The 22462-nt window shown below is 31.7% G+C and overlaps 1 protein-coding gene across 2 annotated transcripts in view; it reads left to right on the top strand.

Moving 5' to 3' along the window:
- The window catches only part of Nep3 (M13 family metallopeptidase neprilysin 3), a 77538-nt gene that overhangs the window by 42403 nt on the left and 12673 nt on the right, over positions 1–22462 (top strand). For both annotated transcript variants that reach the window (XM_087153381.1, XM_087153382.1), the window contains 7 exons: positions 1177–1275; positions 3706–3783; positions 7054–7216; positions 10552–10603; positions 14860–14927; positions 18257–18381; positions 21854–21919. In XM_087153381.1, coding sequence (XP_087009507.1) covers positions 1177–1275; positions 3706–3783; positions 7054–7216; positions 10552–10603; positions 14860–14927; positions 18257–18381; positions 21854–21919 — 651 coding nt within the window. The remainder of the gene's footprint in view (positions 1–1176; positions 1276–3705; positions 3784–7053; positions 7217–10551; positions 10604–14859; positions 14928–18256; positions 18382–21853; positions 21920–22462) is intronic.

The following is a 22462-nucleotide window of genomic DNA, read 5'->3' on the forward strand; positions in this document are numbered from 1 at the left end:
CGCTCGAATACGTCATCTGGGGGAGAAGACCGGTTCCATGCCTTTAGCCCTTCCCTAACCTTCTCTTTTCAGTTGTATGGAAATGTACTGCGATATTTTTTCTCTTCTTAATATTTTTCGTATTTAATTGTTTAAAAAAAATTTATTTTAAATTTCCATGACGCTTTCTTTCAGAACTATGTGTAATGTAGTTTTCAGTTCCTTATAGTTTCCTAACTTAAAAGATATGAATCTAGTAGAAAATCAAGACAGAAACTAACGTGCTTCCTTCTCCTATGACTCTCGACACGCTACTGGTGAAAAGTATACGAGGTATTGCCATAGGTAGAGAGTTCTGCTCTACGCCACTCTGTAGCTCATTTCGATTGCCAATAGTGATGGAGAGGGAGTAGAGATATAAGAACATTTTATACAGAATTCAAAATGAATATAGCAATTGCAAACGATTTAATGAAAAATAATGTATCGATAAGGTTAACATAGAATGTAGATGGAACTTCAACATTTCTTTACGTAAGTGAAGCGGAATCTTGCGCATGCGCGAGCTTTTGATAGATGAAGGTTAGCATTGTCAATAAATAACTCTCCCACATGGGTGACCCGGACGTTATCTGAACACCCCTACCTTGACAGAAACTCCCACTTCGATTTGAACATGGCTACTTAGATAGCCCACATCAAACAGTGTACTTGCTACTTTGTGACATTGTCCTCATCACGCATTGCTACTCAGTCTCGATCACACATAACGTCGGCCTCTATGCATTCGACTAATAATTGCAGTACAAGCGTGACCACGATCGTTTACATAATACAGCACTCAATGTCCGATTATCTTAATACAGCTCTCCCACTTCTGACAAAACAGCAATGAATCCACCAGTGGTATCCGTTCATCAATTTCTATCCCGGCTTAAATTCTGGTGGGGGAGTATAGTGGCGTAACTACCACTTCAATTATTAAATATCAATTCGCTACTATACACGCCAACTTTAGTGAATTGATATTTAATAATTATAGTGGTAGTTTCTTCAATATAGCTTGATTCCTTATAATACTTTTATAAAATTATGTTTTGTTGTTGTCAATCTATAAAAAACCTTTTTGAAAAGTCATCAATTATCTTTAAATGAAACAATTTAGATGAAAACAAATAATGAATTTATTTCCCTCAGGCAGAGATCATGATAAACGAAATAAGAGATGCATTCAAAGAAAATCTTCCTCTCATAAAATGGATGGATCCTGACACTAGGAGGCTAGCCAAAGAAAAAGTATAGTATATCACTCTATAATAACCATCACTCTTCAGTCCTGGTGACTGAAATCAGTAAAAAAACATTTTTTGCTTTTAATATCTCTGTTTGTCCTTAAAAATGCAACAAATATTTTCTGTTAAATAAAAATTATATTTTAAGTTACTCATGGTGCGTAGCGTTTTTAAGAAGTGCTTAAACGTGCTTATTTTCGATTGTCGTTTTTTAAAGGCCCTTAAAGGTGCTCTTTACATTGGGTGTTTTTAAAAAATGCTTCCTTTTTCCTTTTCAAAAAAGAGATTTTTTTCCTCTTTTACCATGTCGATTTTTACTGTGTATTATGCAAAAGCGTGCTTTTCAGATTGTTCTATTCAACGTTTTCACAAGTCATTCAAACAAAATACATTTCGACATTCTGTCTGACTGTAGTGTATGAAAGGCCTTCAATCATTTTACATGTTTGATACAATATTTTCTGCCCCACATGTGCTGAACTGGGTTCGGTAAGATTATCGTACTCTCATGTGCCACTTTGCAAGATATTCTCAATTTCAGGCTTCATTTTTCACCCTCATCTTTTTAGGGTGGAAAAATCAAGAAAAGAGATTATAAACTAGCTATTTTATCATGATCATGTAAAGTCTTTGAAAACTAATTTGCATCTTGTTAATTTATACAATGCTTAAAAAGTTTTTTGTTGAAAGATTTGGCTACGCACATTGTGTAAACATTGTTAACTATCATAATCATTATTATAGAAATAAGACAAAAAATCGGATAATGGTAAAGTGATAAATAAGTAGAGATATGTATAGAAAAAAAATGAGTGGTTTATTCTTCTGTGATTGATGTACAAGGTTAGCTGTTACTTTTATCTTGATTGCTGTAAAAAATAAATTAATAGAATGAAGAAAAAATTACTAGATAATTGATTTAACACTAAACGTACCAACACTTGATGTATATCTATTTCTACTATAGCCGGTTAAATGATGGTACTTTATGTTTCTTGCTTGAGTATATGAAATATGGATGTTAGGAAGGAAATAAGTTTAAAAAACTTTATTATAATTAAGCAAAATTGTATATTGCTAATTCTTTATGTATCACAGACACAAAGAATAAGAATTTTTAATTCATTGCTCCACACATTTTTTACATATACAAGGTGTTTTCATTGTACATTTTCCGAAAACATATTTCTTCTATTATTATTTCTATGATTCTTATAATTATAAGAATATATAAGAATTATAATCATTCTTATAACTAATATTATTTCCTCTAAGAACTTGCGCTGTCTTGATTGTTTCGAGATTTTTCTGGGTAAAAACTAACCCTAGTTAGTTAGAAATGAAGTAAAGTCATTAAAATAAAATATAAGCTATTTACCAAAACTTTTAGTTTTTGTCACTTTTTCTTACTCAAAAAAGTCAATCTAAAATGTTAGGTACTTTCTTGAAATTTGAATTCACAGTTATTCTGATTGAACTCACTACGTCTTTGCAGAAGTGTAAACGAACGAATGCTATACGTCGAACACGCATTAGACAGTCATTTCTGATCCGATAACCTTATAAAGAAATAAATTGTTCTCCCGGTCAAATAACCGGTTTTTTTAGAACTAGGTATACGATAAGTATTATTCGAAACAAACAAAATAATAATAATAGAATATTAACTGTATATAATTGTTAGAAAAACAGTAAGATGATAAGCTCATTTTCGACGAAAAAGTTCTTAAGCGATCATTTGATTGACTATGGTAAGTTTAAAAGTTTATATAATAATAAGTTCATACGTAAGTTATAGTAATAAATAAGCCACCATTTTTGAGTCGCGATGGCTCAGGAGATAGAGCGTTCGCCTTTCAATAAGGTGACCCGGGTTCGAATTCCAGAGACAGCGGGTCGAAGAGAATTCTGCCTCTGGCTTTCACCGACCACAGTGCTGACATGAAATATCCTCAGTAGTAGACGGTTCATGGGTTAGAGTTCCTCAGCCATCGGGCTAACCTTGGAAGGCTTTCGTGGTTTTCATCTCCATATAACGCAAATGCGGGTTAGTTCCGTTAAAACGTCCTCCACACTAGCAAATTTCTCCCACTACTTCATCCAGGAGTTTCCTTGTCTTCAAAATCACCAGGCTATGGAGATGAACATCGGTAATCTTTAAATGGATCGGTTGTTGTTTAATGACGGTTATAAAATTAAATAGCAAGAATTATATTATTTAATGTATATATATAAACTTGCATCTATAGACTTATATTCTCAATTCTTGAGATTTCTTAAGAATAATTTCTTTCTTTTAAATATCCAAATAACTATTTTCTATTTAATAGAGTTTTTTAGTTTATGAATAATTCTTTGATTATTCCTTCTATGCAAGTCTCTAAAAATCATTTAATGTTTATTAAAATCTACATTGAATTACTTCTTTCAATAGGCAGATGCTATAACGGATATGATAGGCTTTCCAGAATTCATTTTAAACTCAAAGAAACTGGACAAAAAGTATGAAGGGGTAAGTTTCAACCGTATTTTGTTATTCATTGTATAGTTTGTCTCATGTAAGAACTCCCCTAGCCATTCATCTGGTGTAATGGTGGTGACTACGGTAATGAGATATAACTATTTCAAGTAGGGGTGTGAGATCGCTGTTTAGGACAGGTTTTAGGGGCGTCGGCTAGAGAAAGGGAATCTTTTTCTTCTGTCTATTGTGCTAGCCCTAGAGTGAAAAGAAGTTACCCTCCTTGAAATGTGCTATTCTTGTTTCCATGGCAGCAGACGGCCTCAGACTTTGTGGTGGGGGGAGTTTTTACCGTAGACAAACTATAGTTAGTAATTTTACTGATAATTGAATTTTAGTTGTAACTCTCCTCTCTCTATTTTACATGAAGTTCTAGTCATTTCTCATTTTAATTGGGTCTCTTTTTAGAACAGTTTAGCGAAATTCAGTTAGTACAGTTGAACCTCATTCACGGAAATTAGCTTCACTTGAAATATTGCTTTACATGAATTGCATGTTGGGTCCCGTGAGTCGGCAATTAATTATTGTTGTATTTTACATGTTTAACGCGAAATCTTAAAGGTTATTATCGCTTAACACGAAAGGAAACTGGATTCAGCACAGATGAGAAGAATGGGAATAAAATCTCAATCATTCATTTTTTGAGGAATGCTATGTCTATTTTCTTCCTTCGTTAGAAATAGAAGATGGGCAAAGAAATAAAATAGTTTAATAAAATAGTTAAAATTTTTAAGATTATTTTAATTTGTTAGGTTCATAATAGTATTCTTTGCATACATTGATATAGTACAGTTGGCAAAAAAAAGCTATCACACTGAATAACTCTTGTTCTAAGGAATGTATTTTCACGTACTAAGTGTCAATCTTAATAGTTCTGATGATTTCGAATATGCAGATTATTTAGTGCTAACTATTAATTAAGTTATGAAATTGGACACAAAAACGTACTTTCTCTGAATAAACATACATTTGTTTTTGCATATTTGGATTCTTAACTTTCAAAATATAAGGGGATTGCAAAATATCTAGGAAAAACGGACCCCTTGATGTTAATTTCACTTTTTGCGTTTTTAGTCATAATTTTAAAATTAATTAAGCAATTCAAAAAAAAAATTGCCCCCACTTATAAAACCCATTTACCCAAAGATAATTTCGTGCAAAACGTAATTTTTAATAATTGTTTATTATTTTTTATTATTTCATTTCTTTATGTATGAAAACATTTTGAGTTAAAAGGTGTACATTTTTTAATACCATATTAATCTACGTATTTTTCTATTGCGAAATCTAAAGTTTCGGCAGTTTTTATTTGGTAGAAGCCGAGAAAATTTTTAAAAAAATTTGATGACGATAAAGAAATATTTAAATTTGGAGATTAATATTCAAATGTGGTTAATTTACAGGGAATTGACTTCCGCTCGCGTAGAGTAAAATTTCATTCATATATTTTTTGGCTAATAAAAGATAGAGATTTTTCTTTTAATTATAAAATACGATGTTTCTTTTTTAGTCGTCTAAAAATTTATCTTCGTAATGTAATAAAAAGATTCGAATAAAAGATTTTATTGAATACAAACATTTTAATCAGCAAATGTTGCATTTTATAAAAGAATGTTTCTGATAGAATAGGATTACACATCGGTTTTTTTTTAATTTTATTTTTTAATTTGTTCTTTCAATAATAGAAACAATTTTCAATAATATACAAGCGTATGCATTGATTTGGAATAATATGTTTATCAATTTTTTAATGTATATTTTGTAATTATGAATATGAGTACGTAGTCAATATTTTTAAGCATCTTAAAATTTCTCAACATCCTATATATCGTTTTACTTTTAGAATAAATTTGTTAATTACCTGATCTCGAGTGTTTCGAATAAATTATTTTACCAACTATTCAAGTAAATTTTAACATTTCTCAAAGTCTTATTCTTTACGCTAACACGCATATTATTTTTCCTTAAATAAACTAATAAATTGTTTTCGTGCTTTAATTTATGTCTTCTTTTAAAGTAATCAAAGTTTTTTCTGAAAGAAAACTTTTATTGAAAGAAAGGTTTTATTGAAAAAGATTTTATTGAAAGAAAGTTATTGCCAGCTAACTGAGAATTAAATCTTGTTAAGAAACTTAAAATATTCTTCTAATCAAAAGTATTCGATGCAGAACGGCTAACTATTTACTAAGCATACTATTTTTTCGAAAAATGAAGATAAATTATAGATTGTCTTTTTTTATTGTTTCCTACTTATTTGAGTAATGAAAAGTAAATGCGTATGTGTGCACAGTAAGAAAATACCACAGTGTGCTTTGTTTCTTAAATAAACAAAAAATTATGGACATGCAATTTTATTTTGACGTTCAAAGTTATTCTTGCCCGCTAACTTATTGGATGCACTGTGTGAAAATATTCATGGTTTGAATGTCAAGTGTGCTGATTAATTAAGGCTAACTTCAGATATAAGACATGAATAATTACATACTGAACATAACTTCTTTTTTTTATAAATATAGAAAGAATGGAAATCAAGGAAATTGTGTAAGCTATTATAAAAAATCTTATGAAAAGATCTAAGGAAAAGATAATTTTTGATATTCTTTTTTAGTTTTATTGAATGGTTATCAAAAAAAATTATTTAAAGCAGTGATGGCTCAGGGGATAGAGCGTTTGCCTTCCAATGAGAAGAATCGGATTCGAATCGCAGCGATGGCTGGTCAACACGAATCCCACATCCGGCTTGCACAGTGTTGACTTAAAATATCCTCGGTTATAAAGTAAAATAAAAAATCTCTTTTGTTCTGCATTATAAATTTTCTTACAGTGTGTTAACACTAAGCTTTCATTTTATTTAAATTTAAAAGAAAATGATTATCCACAAGATGGCAGTAGTAATTATGTGCATACAGAGATGATTGTGTAACAGAGAGAGTGAAAATGCTCGCCAAGTGAGCCTGATGTGTAGAACGATGTAACAACTTAATGTCTGTAAATATAGTTCTCGTAAATAAATTATAAATATGTTATAATCATCAAACTCTTACTTTCTCCTCCCCCCAACCGAGCTACTCAACACCCGACATAATGGTATAGATAACAATTGTTTGAAACTATGTCCTTTTAAATGACAAAATTTTGATATTAAATGGCGAAATCGAAAGAAGAACGGTCTTTAAAAGAAAAGTGGTATTTTTAAGTGAATATTTGTTTCGCAGTTCAGTATCTATAAGAGAATAACAGAAGTGATTGTTGTTGTTTTTGCAGCTAGAATTCAGTCCAGATGAATATTTTCAAAATAACATTGTGGTGGAGCAGTTCTCCCTGAAAGTGAACATGAAGAAGTTGGACAAGCCCACCAACAGAAGCGAATGGAAGATGACACCACCCACTGTCAACGCATACTACACACCCACCAAGAATCAGATAGGTAAAAAAACCTTCATGTCATTTGTGTCATAGGAGAACTTGTTGTGAAACTAAAATTAATTTAAGAACATTCACTGCATAAAAAAACCTTACTGCAACCTTGCGTCTTTTATTGTCAAGAAAATATTTGTACTGAAATAAAAACAAGTTTCGAAATAAAGCAAAAATAGTGCAGTTTTTAACCTTTCATCCTAAAAGAATTAAAAATTATTATTTTTTTAAAGCTTTTTCAAAAAAGATTGTCACTTTTAGGTGAAATGATCACTTAGGTCCATAACGACGTTTTAGCAATTGGGTCAAATTGTATTGTCCATTAAAATTTCGTGACAAGGTGGATGTTAGCTGAGCACACAAGACTTTGCGAAAAGAAACCTTATAATGACCTACATTTAAGATTATTTTCACCTTGAGACTAGCTTTAATAAAGGTTTTTTTTTCACGCTTGAAAACCCTAAGTCAACCTCGACTTAAGGTTTTTATACAGAAGGTTGTTTTCCAAGGTTTTGGAGGAAGGTAATGTGCGTAGAACAGAGCAGATGGTCACAGATCTCGTTTTAAGGTGAGAAGGTTTACACGTAAACAGCATATCAAACCTTTTTAGGTTTACATTAAAAGGTTTTGGGGGAGTGAAAATAAACTTTATCTTACTATCTGGTATAATATAGACTGACTCGTGCACACAGCGCAAGGATACATTGATAGAGATTCTCCACTTTTGTAGATACTTTCTTAATATTTTTTTTCAATATTAAAATAACAAAAACGTCTACAGGGGAAAAAATATAATAAGAACATGACCGCAACATAGTCTCAATTTATGAAGAAGGTTGTTTAATTGCATGCTACCGAAGAGAAAAGATAAAACTGCTCATTTGACTCAAAAATGAGTGATCCCATGGTTAGAGAACAACTGGACATGACTGTCGCGTTACTTACTTATCCTCTACTTGCCTTTGGGCACTTATGGCCTCTAGCATATCCCTCCAACGCCTCCTGATCTTGCTTCCTCCCAGCCAGATATTCCACATTCCTTTAATTCGCCCAAAAACATGCGCTGGATGGTAAGTCTGGGTCTTCCTCTTGTTCTCTTGCCATCAGGGGCCCATGTAAGAGAAACAGATGTAATTTTTTCTTTGGGCATTCTAAGGATATGTCCGAGCCAGCTCCATCTTTAATTTCATCTTCTATTGTTTTTATTTTAGTTTAGTTGTTTTTATTTTACACTGTCGCATTGCTAGGGAAATAAACGATGTCGGTGACAGTTGGAAATCTTTTAATGTCATTTCATTTGTTCATAAAAATGAAAGGTAGTCGTCCAAGTTTAACATTAAAAGTTAAATACGGATTTCGCTTTGAAGAATGACAGGAGTATTAATATTGTTAATATTACTTCACTTCTTATATGATAATAATGACTTCCAACACACATCACAATACAATAACTGGACCCGTTATGATGTTTAATGTTAATGTGAATGCAGTTCTTTCATTTCATTTTCTCTTATAACTATTTATATTACGATCCCTGGCAGCACTCTATGATTCTATGTAAAATCTTAATTATCAGGTGATACTCTATACAGCTTTATTGTTTTATACGCGACTGTTTGCACTTGTTTACGTTCGTGTATCAATGGGTTAAATGAGACGATAGATAATATAAATTCGACAGTTGGATAAATTAAAGGATACATTATATAAATATAGAATATTTATCATATCAGGTATTATATTAGTATATTATAATAACATAACATTAATGCATTATAATATATATAATTGACGCCCGGTGGCTGAGCGGTAGTGCTTCGCGCTGTCGTGCCACAGGTCCCAGATTCGATTCTCGGACCGGGCAAGGCTGACTCAGCCTTTCATCCCTTCAGTGGGTCGATAAATGAGTACCAAGCGTGCTTGGGAGCTAAACACTGGGGGTTCCGCGTTCGGCTGACCACCTGACCGGAACATCTGCTCCTGCACCCAAGGTCAAGAAAACTGAGATGGGCACAGTAATCCTTGGCCCGCAAGGGCTGTCACGCCGCTGAGTTTAGTCTATTATAATAATTAGACCCAATTATTAGATGCACTGTAGTGTTTTAATAATTGCATGTTTTGCACGAGTATATATGCAATACTCTTATATTTAAACATACTTCTCATGAGTTTTTATTCAGGAGATTTTTTATTTGCTTCCCATTTGCGTTTATTTTTAACGTATTGCATTACACTGTTAACCAATGGATACAGGAGAGTAGACATATGCTGATCGGTTACTACAGTCTTGAAAAAACACTAAACTGTAAAGAGTAGACTAAAACTGTAAAGAGTAGGGGAGAGTGGGGTCAATTGTAACAGGGTACGATTGTAACAGAGCAAAAATTTCGAGTGTCGGGTTCTAGATTTGGTTCCTAGGTGGCGCACAAGGTGTATTTAATAAATCTACATGTACACCCCTACTGGCAACCATTTTTATGTACTTTTGAAAGAGTTACATCACAAAAGATATTTTCACGGCACGCAAGTACTTTTTTTGGTATTAGAATATTATATTGTAACAGAGTAATTTCGTTTAAACAAATAAAAATTATTAACCGAATATGTAAGTGGACACCTTAATAAACATTAAAAAAAAGAAGATTAGTTTTGTTAATTAACTAGCATTGTTTTTAAAAAATGAAGCTGAAATGGCGTCTTGGGGACCATTGTAACAATAAGTAAAGGGATGATTGTAACAGCTGAAAATAAATAATCTTATGTTTACAAACCATTACTTAACTCTTTAAGAGCCACCAATAGTTTCCTATATCATTTATATTATGCTGCATGTGCATTATTTTATTCGTCACCTTTCACAGCATAAATTAAATTTTTTAATCCCTTAAAGTTAAAAGTTTAACCCTTTAGGTCTCTGCTCATTATTATTTTTACTCCTAAAGTATCACTACTATTTTGATCAAAAAAAATATATCACAACTATGATAATATGTATAATTAACTATGTTTTAGTTGAATTTATGAACTGTTACAAAAAGTGCAATTGCAACAAGTGCACGACTGTCAAAAATTGTTAATAACTAATATAATAACATTTAAAATAAGGTATTTATTTTTTTTCTAGTAGAGGATAGTCTACTTTACTCGTCTGTCAATTAATACTAATAATATATTGGATTTTTTGTTAGTTAAAAATAGTTAAGTAAAAAATGTTACAATTGACCCCACTCTCCCCTACCACCTGATTATTAAGAGTTTACATAGAATCTTAGAGTGCGTGCAATAATATGGTACTTAATTTATCTTCAACATAAAATCCCTTTTAATTGTTTTCCTCTCTTAAAGTGTTTCCTGCCGGAATACTTCAGGCTCCGTTCTATGATCCTCATTATCCTAAGTAAGTTTTCACACCTTCTCTATACTTTACACACTCAATCACTTGCTTTTACCTAGTCTTTTGCCCCGACAAAGATTTCTCTTTTGAATTGTATAGTTTATTTTCTGCAGATATTTACTCTTAAAATTAGAATCATGCTCACTTTACGCCGATAGTAACGATGTAATGTTTCGATTGTATTTTCGGCAGTTATTGTTTTTCATGTGGTTTTTAAATATCCCAATATAGTTCAAACAATTCGGAAAATTCGAATCGTGCATTTAAGTACAGTAGAGTCCCGATAATCCGAGCCCCGGTTATCCGAGTTTCCGCTTTAACCGAGCTATCAAATATTTTAAGGAATTTTTTTGTTTTAGTTTATTTTTTATTTTATTTAGTTTATTTTTTATTAATAGTTAAATAGTTTTAATAATAAAAGTTAAATATACAGCCGAAAAATAAATCTGAATTTTATCTTCCAAACACTCGGGAAAACAAAATCTAACAACTTGATCCCATGAAATGATCGTTAATATCGTCAATAATGAAAAGGAACCTAGCAAAGATGATGAAGACAGTGACGATAAAAATTAACATATAAAAATCTCTCACACAGATGAACTTAAAGCTGTCGAAAATGCTACTGAATACATAGAACAACAAAAAGAGGAGACAGCAGCCTTCCTGTTATCCCTAAAAAATGGCGACACATTGCTGCAGAAAAGCACCAAAGTTATGTAAAACAAAAAACGATTAAGGATTTTTTGTTAAGTAAAAACTCTTTAATTCTCGCAAAGTGTACTTTTTAAGTTTTTTCAAGTAAGCTTTTTAATAATAATAGGAATTATATGTGGTATACTAGTATAAATTTTATATTTTTTAAATATTTTACATTTATACCAACTCTTTTTCTTTCTTTTTTTATACTCTTCGTTTTAACCGAGTTTTTCAGTTATCCGAGTTAGTCGTGGTCCACATTAACTCGGATAATCGGGACTCTACTGTATTTACTTTTTGAAGCAATGATTCTATCGATTTTGTGACTGTTATTGCTATAGATACCGCCATTGTTTCAATATCCGATATTATTTATGACAGCAACCTTATCTCGAAACGAAGCACGCATTGACGAAGCACGCATCGATTTGCGTGATTTCGTAGTCCAGTGTTTCCCAAAGTGTGGTACGCGTACCCCCAGGGGTACGGGAACAGTTTAGCGGGGGTACGCGTTCTTATGCGAAATAAGTATCTTGCAACAAACGAAAATTTCAAAAAATTTTATTTAAAAATAAAGCTAGCCATGAAAATTTACAGTTACGGCTATTTTTTGCTATAGGCTATAGGCTATTTTATATTACTATAGGCTATTTTTTGCAGAGTTAACAGTTAATAATGAATGGTGTCAAAAGCCAGTTGTGATTTTTAACTTTGGCGCAATTTTTTTATAGTAAAAAATACATTAATTTTACGAAAAATTTAGAAAGGATACGCAAAAGTCATAAGTTTCGGAAACACTGTCGTTGTCGATTCGGCAACGGATTTCATGATTTTAATTTTTTATTGTGATGATTATTTACAAAATGAGAAGATGGAAATAATGAGTACGTCCCCCCTCCCTACAAAATGCTTGAATACCACCCATACTATTAAAATAAAAAATTATGACATGTTCAATTAAAAAAAAAAAATTTTTAAACTCAGCGGTTTTGTTATTTTAAGTGGGTAACATAAACGTTCGCTATCATTGAAAGTATCTTGTAGAAAGATATTACTGCCAGAGAGTTTTGTCGCAGATAGCTCGGGAAAATTCTGCTACGGGGGTATTTTGGCGAATTTCATTAACACTTCTTTCATTTGGTACAAATTTTCTAAATGTACAGCTTAACCCATTTGGTAACTATAAAATATTTTTGTGTATTGTGCTGCCATCTATTGCACAACGCACACAAAAGTTGCAATTCCAGAAACTTATTTTATAACCGTCCCGTCGTTGAACAGCCAACCCAATTTTTGGGTTTACCACAACACATGTTAAACTATGTACCCTTGTCATTTTGAACCCAATCCATCAGAAGACGAGGGAACTCCTGGATCAAGTGTCGGGTGAAATTAGCCCACGTGGAGGACTTTTTGATGGAACTAACCCTCATTTGCTTTACATGGAGAGGGAAACCACGAAAACCTCCCACGATTAGCCTGAAGGCAAGGGGACTGTAACCCATGATCCGTCTACGACAGAGGATATTTCACGTCAGCACTGTGGTGGGTGCAAGCCGGGTGCGGAGATCGAATCGACCAGCTATCACTGGGATTGAACCCGAGTCACCGCATTGAGATTCGAGCAATCTATCCCCTGAGCCACAACGGTTCAAATTACCTATCTGGAAATAATACTATGGATGGTAGCGTTTGACGTAAAAAAAATGTCACTTTTTGAAAAATTGTGGCTTATTAGTATATCACTATAAGCTCTTACTTTTTTTTTTTAGCATTTCCGTGACACTCATTCTAAAAATTAAAAGAAATAAATAAAAAGAAGTATACTTAAAAAAAAAGTTTAAATCTCTGTGATACATATACCGAGATTGATAAGAAGTGCTGCTATGTTTTCTTACTTTTTAAATTTTTCATTAACATAGTACAGTGGTCGGCAAACTTATTAGCCAGTGAGCCAAATATGAACATTACAACAATTTTAAAAAAATTGGGAGCCAAATCTGCTTGTTTAGTAAACTTTTATTGCACTAAATAAGTAGTACACTAAATAAAACTAAATTTCATACTTAATAAATATTCATTAATGCGAATAATGTGCTTGCATCTCCTTGGAAAGTTCGAGAAAGTCAGGTTTGCATGTTGTTGTTTTTAATTTCAGGCATGATTCCAAGTTCTCATCAATAAGACGACTTCTCAGTTTACTCTTGATAATGTTCATGCTTGAAAAAGATTGTTCGCATATAGAACCGAAAAGGGAAAGAACAGCAAACGCGAGCTTTTTCAGCTGATCGTAAGAGTCAGGAATACTATTCCAAGCGTTGAAAATGTCTTCTTTCTCCAGGTCACAATATAAAACTTTAATTACCTATCTATCTTTTAACTTAAACAAAAATTTTACATGGTCTCGATTTATAGAAGAATTTTAATTTATCAAAATTAAATGTAATTTTTTTCTTAGCAAGTTTTTTTAAAATAAAAATATATTATTGCGCTTTCCGTGGATATTTGTGCCAGAGCCGCACTTAAGGAGCCAAAGAGCCACATGCGGCTCTAGAGCCGCACTTTGTCGACCACTGACATAGTAGGACTGGGCGATGTCTCAATTACTCTAACACCACGATATTTCGATACGTAGCGATGTTTCAATCACTCCTATTTATTCAAAGATTTATTACTTTGATTGCTCCTATTTTTAATCGGATGACATTTTTATGTACACACACAGTAGCACTGGGCGATGTTTCGACATTTGGTATTGTGTCATTTCGAATTCTCACACTTTTTGATTGATAAATTGAAGCAATTATATATACTTGTAATAAACTATACGTGGAAAATAAAAAGAATTATGCATTGAAAATAAATATAAAAACTTGAATAACATTTGCAGGAAGGGGGGAGACAAAATGAGTCTATTGCTGCCTATCTCAATAAAAAAGTAATTATGAATATAAAAATCTTCACAAACAGAAAAATTAAACGACAGTTATAAAATCCAAACATCGGGAGGGCAGGATAGCCTGGTTGGTAGGGCGATGGACTCTTGTTTATGAGAAATCAAATTCCAGCCGGTATTAAATGGTGACTGGTGCACGTCAGATCGGTCGAGGTCACAAATTCCTCCAAGACTCCATGACAAATCGATACCTCTGGGATCCAAGAGTTTCCCTGTCTTCTGTATTGTGTTCAAAATGACAAGACTATGGAGTTGAACATGAGGAGTCGTAAGCCCGAAATCGTGCCGGCTGTTCAACGACAGTTATAAAATAAAATTCAAAAACCGAGGATTATATAACATCGATATTTTTCGATGCACTGATGTATCGCCTACTCGAAATGAAAAGTTTACATTTTACTCAATTTTAATCCTTTTTATCTTAAGAAATTAAGTTGAAAAGAAATTTTTAACATCGAATCCGGATTTTGCTTTATTCTAAGTCTTTCTTTTTCAAGCTATTATGATTCACACTTTTAAAACTTATAGACGGATTACAAAATATTGCTTAGTATTTATTTCAATTAATATTTATTCATTTGTTCTTCTTAATATTTATTCACAGATCTCTGAACTTTGGTGCCATGGGCGTAGTCATGGGCCATGAACTAACTCATGCTTTTGATGACCAAGGTAATTTTAAATTCCTTTTTTTTAATTGTATGAATAGCTCAACAATTTACATTTTAGAAAAGAAATTTAAAAGAAATTTTAAAACAAAAAAATACCTACGGGTTTTTATTTTAAAACATTTAAAAGCTTCCTTTGGAAAAAAAAATATGGCCCGTGTTTTAAAAAAAAAATTATCATCCATTGGGTACTTGCAATCTAAGAAAAGGAAGACCACCGTGACTCACGCGCGTGGCCTATGACGTAAGCACCAGCTAATCTTTGTCAGCAATATTGAATAGTGAGTTAAGTTTCTCAAAATGTTATTTAACGTTAAGATAATTAAATACACGCATGGAATGTTTTGAAACATATTTTTTTGTAGTCTACTTCTTTTACTTAACTTAGATTTATTATTTGTTTATGTATTTTATTGTAACAGTGTTATGTTTTTGTTTTGTGTACCTGTCAAATTCGATGCATAATTTGTTTGTTTATGTTCCACGTGTTTTCATGCCTGTCTTTGTGTTAAATCTCTGCTCAAATATAGAGTGAAAGAATTGATATCTTTGTGACAGAATCTTTGTAAAAGAATATAGAATGTGTCACTTAAGAGAATTGGTTTACTCGAAGTAGAATGGAAAGAACAGTTGCTAACGTAAACAACCCATCAGTACAGAGGTACCCACACATGGATATGGGTCCTATAGTTCCGATTAATATTATATTTCTTTGATCAAAACATTGCAAAACTTTTATCACAAATCTAGACGCCGCACTATAATAATTTACGGCATTGTATCTCCGAAATATGTGAAACGAGGTGATTTATAATTGTCGGTGGATCACTCATTTCAACGAATGGATAATCAGAATAATGAATTAAACGAAAAATTTACGAAAGAAAAGTACCACTGAATCTTGCACATTTTTATTAATAAATCATTGAATGTCTTGTGAATAATTTTAAATTAACTTATTGAGGCCATAATAATTTTGCAGAAAAGCCTACGAAGCATTCTTGTTTGTTATTATGAAAGACGTCTGATTTATTTATCAATCATTTACTTTACATATTGTTTTTTTAATTTTATTTCCGTTGTTGAACAGCTGACCCAATTTTGGGTTTATGACTACTCTAACTCCATAGACTTGTCATTTTGAACCCAATCTAGAAGACAAGGGAACTGCTGGGTCAAGTATTGGGAGAAATGAACTTTTGGATGGAACTAACCGTCAATTGCGTTACATGAAGAGGAAAACCACGAAAACCTCTCACGGTTAGCCTCACGACAAAGGGACTCGAACCCACGATCCGTTTAACACTGAGGATATTTCATGTCAGCACTGTGGTCGGTGCAAGCCGGATGCGGAATTCGTATCGACCAGCCATCGCTGGGATTAGAACCCGGTTCACCTCATTCGAAGGCGAAAGCTCTATTCTCTGAGCCATCGCTGCTCTCTGTCAGATTATTGAGTTAATTCATATGGAGCAAAATCAATGGTCACACAAGGCTATTAAATACAACAAATGACGATTGTCAGGAATGTAGCTGGGTAGGCCCCACTCCAAAATGTTTCAAAATCGAAAATTATGCCGTTGTTTATGTAACATAAAAAGCTTCAACTAATCTTTTTATGTTATTCATTTATCTAACTCTTCTTCTCAATTTTTTATTCTAAACGAAACGCTCTTTCTCACACTTTAATACTCACAACCTGTCTTTTAATCTATTTTTAGTTCAAGTATGCAGTCATTAACATTTTAACGTTTATCCCTCCAACTAACCGTGAGAAAGAATTTTTTTCCTGTAGCCAATTTAATAAACCAATTATAATTATTGAGATTTCCCTTTTAGCCCTAAAATGAAGCATTTTTAGGGATTTAATTTGCAAGATTTTTCCTGACTTTTATTGAGGAGCATATTGTGTCACTTAAATGCTAACTCTTCATGAATATGTCTCGTTAAATAATAATTACGTATAGCCTGCTGCTTGAAACCTGTGTATTTCCGCATCGTTTTCATATATATATTTGGACCCCCTCTCAAATAAGGCTCCTATACTGTACTATACAATTCAGGGGCTCTACTCTCAAATATTGTTACCTAGCTACGTGGCTGCCAGTCGCCACCTAATTGCCACTTTTTTCATTGAATAAAATCGATGCTTACAGATGTACTATCGATGTCACTGAATCCAATGAGCGTTTCAATAATTTCGGAATTATGAATATTTCTGAAAACTTCTTTATTTAATGTGTGTTATATTAAAATTTTTCTTCTCCATAGAAATGAACCTGTAACCGTATTTCGATAAATGCTTCAAAATAAATTATTTACTTTATTAATATATTTTAATGATTTTATTGTTGGTTTTTCAAAATAAAGGTTACATATTTAAAAAGGGACTTTTTAAATGCTACAGCTGGTCACAGGATAGTAGCAAAATTACCAAATTTTTGTCTAAATCTATCATTTTTAGATCAATTCATAATTTATGCAAGAAATTTACAAAATAAGTACGTTTAAAATCAGACAGATTTTTACCCTTCTTTTTTTGACATCAGGAAGGAAGGCAGGCTCTGAATTTCAGGAGAGATTTCCGTATCATGATCTGTGGCAGAATAATCACCAACTCTTGGAAACTTCCGGGCAGCGGCCGCGAGAAACTAAAATGAAACATCACAGATTGGGACCCACTCGTAGCCACCCCCGGGCAAGCATCTACATGTGGGGGGATAGTAGTTATCGGCAAAGTCAACCTTCATCTATGAAAAGGTGACCCCGTCATAGAATCAAGTTAACACTGTGAGTTATATATTAAGGAATTGGAATTGTATTTTTGTAGCGGTAGATGCACTATAGTACTCCACCACCAGAATTATATCTGGGATAGAATTCGATAAATGGATACCACTACTTGATTCAATGCTGTTTTGTGAGAAGCGGAGAGAACTGTATTAAGATCACCGTACTTTTATATGCTGATTGTGAAAGCTGTAATAAATTCACGATCGTGGTCTCTCTTGTGTTGCCATTAACAGTCGAGTGTATACAGGCCGATGTTGTGTGTGATCGAGGCTGAGTAGCAACAGCAAGAGAGGTCGATAATGCTTCGGCCACAGGTAGCAAGTCAACTGTTCAATGGGGATCATCGATCGAAGTAGGCGTGTTCACGTCACGTCCGGGTCACCAATGTGGGGAGAGTCACATCGACCCTGTCAACCTTCATCTATGAAAAGGTACCCCGACATGGAATCATGTTAACATGTCTTATATACTGGTGAATTGGAATTGTATTTTTGTAGTGACAGACACAGAAAGTGTAAAAAAAAAGTGTGTTGTTTTCAGGTAGAGAGTATGATAAGTATGGAAATTTGCACCAGTGGTGGAAGAACACAACGATTGAGAGTTTCAGGGAGAGAGCTCAATGCTTCATTGATCAGTATTCATCTTTCGAAGCAAATGGAGAAAATGTAAGTTTCTATTTTTTTTCTTTGTTGATAAAGAGGAATTCTTGCAATATATATATATATATATATATATATATATATATATATATATATATATATATATATATATATATATATATATATATATATATATATATATATATATATATATACATCATCATTGCTGTATTCAGCTTGAATAATTCAGTCGTAAGCCATAATACGTTCTAAAAAGGTTTATTTTACGAATTATTATTAGACTGGTGGTTATTATTTTATTTATTAGGCTGGTGGTGATAACAGTTCACATCTCCCCTCCGCTAGGGTTGGGGGTGTGGATAAAACTCCGGAGGGTTCCGACAGACCTTTTATGGAACACGTTATTCAGGAAGAGACATGTGAAAACCATCGCTCTCGCATTAAATACTAACAGACATGGAGGTAAAAAGGCTCTGTCACTGCATAGTTTGTAACTCTACGCATCATCGATGCTTCCTAGTATGGAAGTGAAAGAGTGACAAGATTCTAAAAATAACTCCTCCTTTGAAATATAAATTTAATTATAATTCAATGGTATGTTTTCAGCCTTGAAGTCCCAAAATAGAATTTCTACACCTATTCTTTACCAAAGACATTTAATGAAAACGAAAGAGTTTTAATGTTGTTATTAATACAAAAGTATTTCTAATTTTTGTATTATTATTATTATATATATATATATATATATATATATATATATATATATATATATATATATATATATATATATATATATATATATATATATTTAAAGGGAAAAAGAATAAAATAATAAGAATCCGAAGAAAAGAAAAAGAAAAAAAATTAATGAAAATGCGGAAAAAAAGATATAATCTTTTAATCAGCTCGCACGATTATATCCGCAAAAAGGAGTGCTTTCTAATATTGTATTGATAAAATTTACATTTTGAACTTATATAATCAGCCCATACCTGCAAAAATTGGAAGAACTGAGACATACAACAAGGTGCATCCATTCAGCTTCACCCTCATCTAGATTTTCAGAAGCTTTTCTCTTAATAAATTTAAGACTACTCACATGATGTCAACACATCATGTGAGTAGATATAAATCTTATGAGACAAAATCAGATTCAAATATAACAAAATATATAACGCGCTAGTGAATAATGAAAAGTAGTATCTGTCAGGATTTGTTTCAGGATTTAGAGATATCACTCAATATATAACCGATTCTCAGAACCTCACAAAATGGAAATCAAAAATTGAAAATTTAATGACACAAATAGGACTGGGCTATAAATCGATATATCGCGACATATCGATTTAACGCCTATATCGGCAAACCGATACAGCAACTTTCATTCCAAGCGATGCATCAGAAATCTGATTTAAGTCGTCGAGTGAAGAAGACGATATAACGATATAGCGATATAGCGATACACGCAAGGACTTTCTCTTACGTTCCGATGCCAACTCGCGCTGTGGAAGACGATATTGTTTCGTTATGTTGAGACGGCCTTGACTGATGAGCGGTAGAATCAGAATCACTTTTGAGACCTTATATCGTTATATCACATGTTCGTTTTCGCACCTTCGCGATTTGAAATCGTTTCTTGTAGATTATTTTCAATGGGATTAACTTCGTGATCGCCGTCGTAACCTTGTTCTGAACGCAATCTATTATTGAAAAGAATTTATAAAGAAAAGTTTCTTCATTAATTAGGTAAGTTTTTTATTTATTTTCTAACAAAACTTTTTTTATATTTTTAAATGTGAAAATTATCGGAAATCTAATTTAAGGCACCCATAAGGAATTAAATTACAAAGTAAATAAATTTGTTAGGTTATTTTTTTACTTTCTTTTAATTTATTAAAAACCTTTTGGATAAAACTTCTAATAATTTAATGGGCTTCTATTACTGATTTTAAATTTATAAATCTTGAGTTGTTTTTATTTTTAGAAATAAAGTTAAAACAAAACTTATTTTTTGGACATAAGTCAATAAACTTTATTTGTTCAAAAGAATTTGAAAAGATTGCGAATTTTATTCATTTCTTTTTTTTTTTTTTTTTTATCAATTACTACTTCGTTTTATTAGAGAGTAAAATCATTATTTTTTTTTAATTTTCGTTTTATATTATTAGTTAATTAGCTAAATATATTTACGAATATCACAATTCTTTTTTTATTTTTAAGAATTTAATTAAGAAACTTTGCCTTACTTTGTTTTTCGTTCATAATTCGGTCATTATTTAATTTAATTTAATTATTTATATGAAATAATAATAAAAATAATGTTTAAGAAGCATTTTTTTTTCTTAAATTTATTTAGCTCTTTGTTTTAAGCATACAAATAATTTTTTAACGAACTTATTTTTTAAATTTTGTTCCTATGCTGTTAGGTAAATATATTGATAAATTTCACTTTTATTTATTTTTTTATTTTTAAACTAAGAAATCTTTTGTTATTTGCGTGATCATTTTTAGAAAATATAACAAAACTTGTGTTTACTTCTTCATTAAGAATTTGAACATTACGATCGAACTTAATAATTCTGTAATTATTTACGCATAATAGTACAAGCAAATATTGATTTGTTAAAAAAAGTTTCTTTTTTTAAAAAAAAAAAATATTTTTAACACTTTGTTTTAAGTGTATAATAAATTTCTTAACAAACTTTTTTTTAAATTTTTTAAATTTTCTTTCAATAATTTCAGCTAGATATCTTTATAAAATTCCCTTTTTATTTTTAAACTGAGAAATCTTTCAGCGAACGAAAATTTTAAGAAATTATTACAAATCTTATGCTTACTTTTTAGTTTAAAATTCGAACATTTTTAACTTTAAACTTCGGCTTTTAGTCAATCTAACTTTTATTTTAATTAAAATATATTTTGAAATTTTAAAATCAGCTTTTGTTTAATAACAATATTTTTTTTCATTAAGGGTGTTTTAGGGGTTAACTTAAATTAAGACTGCTTATACCTTATAAACGATAAAGAAGTGCAAATATTTCATTCTGTATCTACACACATTTTTTCAATAAATATTTTAAGTAAGATTTGTACATCTTAGTCAATTTATTTAATATCTTTCTTTAGCAAAACATATATATTTTCAAATTTATAAATTGATTTAAATCAATATGCGTGTGAAGTCTTGATAGAAATCTGACTTTCTGTGCCTTAAAGTAAATGAAATTCAAAAATACTATATCGCGATACATCGCTATATCGCGATGCAAAACTGACGATATATCACGATATATAATTTCTAATATCGCCCAGTCCTAGACACAAATATTGAGTGAAAAAATGTTAATCTTAAGAGGGACCCTTCATTTATAAAGTGTGAGGGGGGGTGAGGAGTGAACAACATTTGTTAAAAAGCGTGTGCCTGTGAATGTAGAAATTCTTCCTTCCAAAATAAAATTTGTATTTTGCAAACAGTTTATTTTGGGAGGGAAGAATTTCATCTTTTATCTGTTTTTAGTTGAATGGTAAGCAGACACTTGGAGAAAATATTGCTGACAATGGCGGCCTCAAAGCAGCATTCCACGTGAGTATAAATTTCTTCTGTTGAATGAACCTTTTTTTTTAACAATAATTTTGAAAGATTTTCATCCCAGAACTTCCCATTTTCAGGGTCCTATTTTACTATAAGCATGTTTTTATTTAAAATATAAATTCTCAGTTTCTTTATCCATCTATTATTATTAATATTCATCAGAGTATTTTATCTATAGAAAGTCAAAACAAAGAATTCGAACTATGAAGGCTTTTTATTAAGACTGATAAAAAAAAAACTGCATTGAATAAAAGCAACAATGTCGTTTGATTCGCAGAATTATTCTAATTTTCTCTTTCAGCTATTAATAACAAAGGCTGGCTGCACACAAACGTGCAGCAGCACAGGGGTTGAAAATCAGTGATCTAGATTGTTCGCCTATAAAACAACAACATACAGTCGAATCTCGATTTAAGGCACTTTGATTTAACGAATGCTTTTTTCTGTCTCGACAAAAAAGCTTCTAAAATGCTCTCATTTAACGAATGTTTAGCTTTGATTGAACGAACAACAATCACTGGAGAAAAAAATCGC

Source organism: Parasteatoda tepidariorum, chromosome 10 (genome assembly GCF_982258835.1).
Source record: "Parasteatoda tepidariorum strain Cologne lab strain chromosome 10, Ptep-v5.0, whole genome shotgun sequence".
NCBI classification, from domain to species: domain Eukaryota; kingdom Metazoa; phylum Arthropoda; class Arachnida; order Araneae; family Theridiidae; genus Parasteatoda; species Parasteatoda tepidariorum.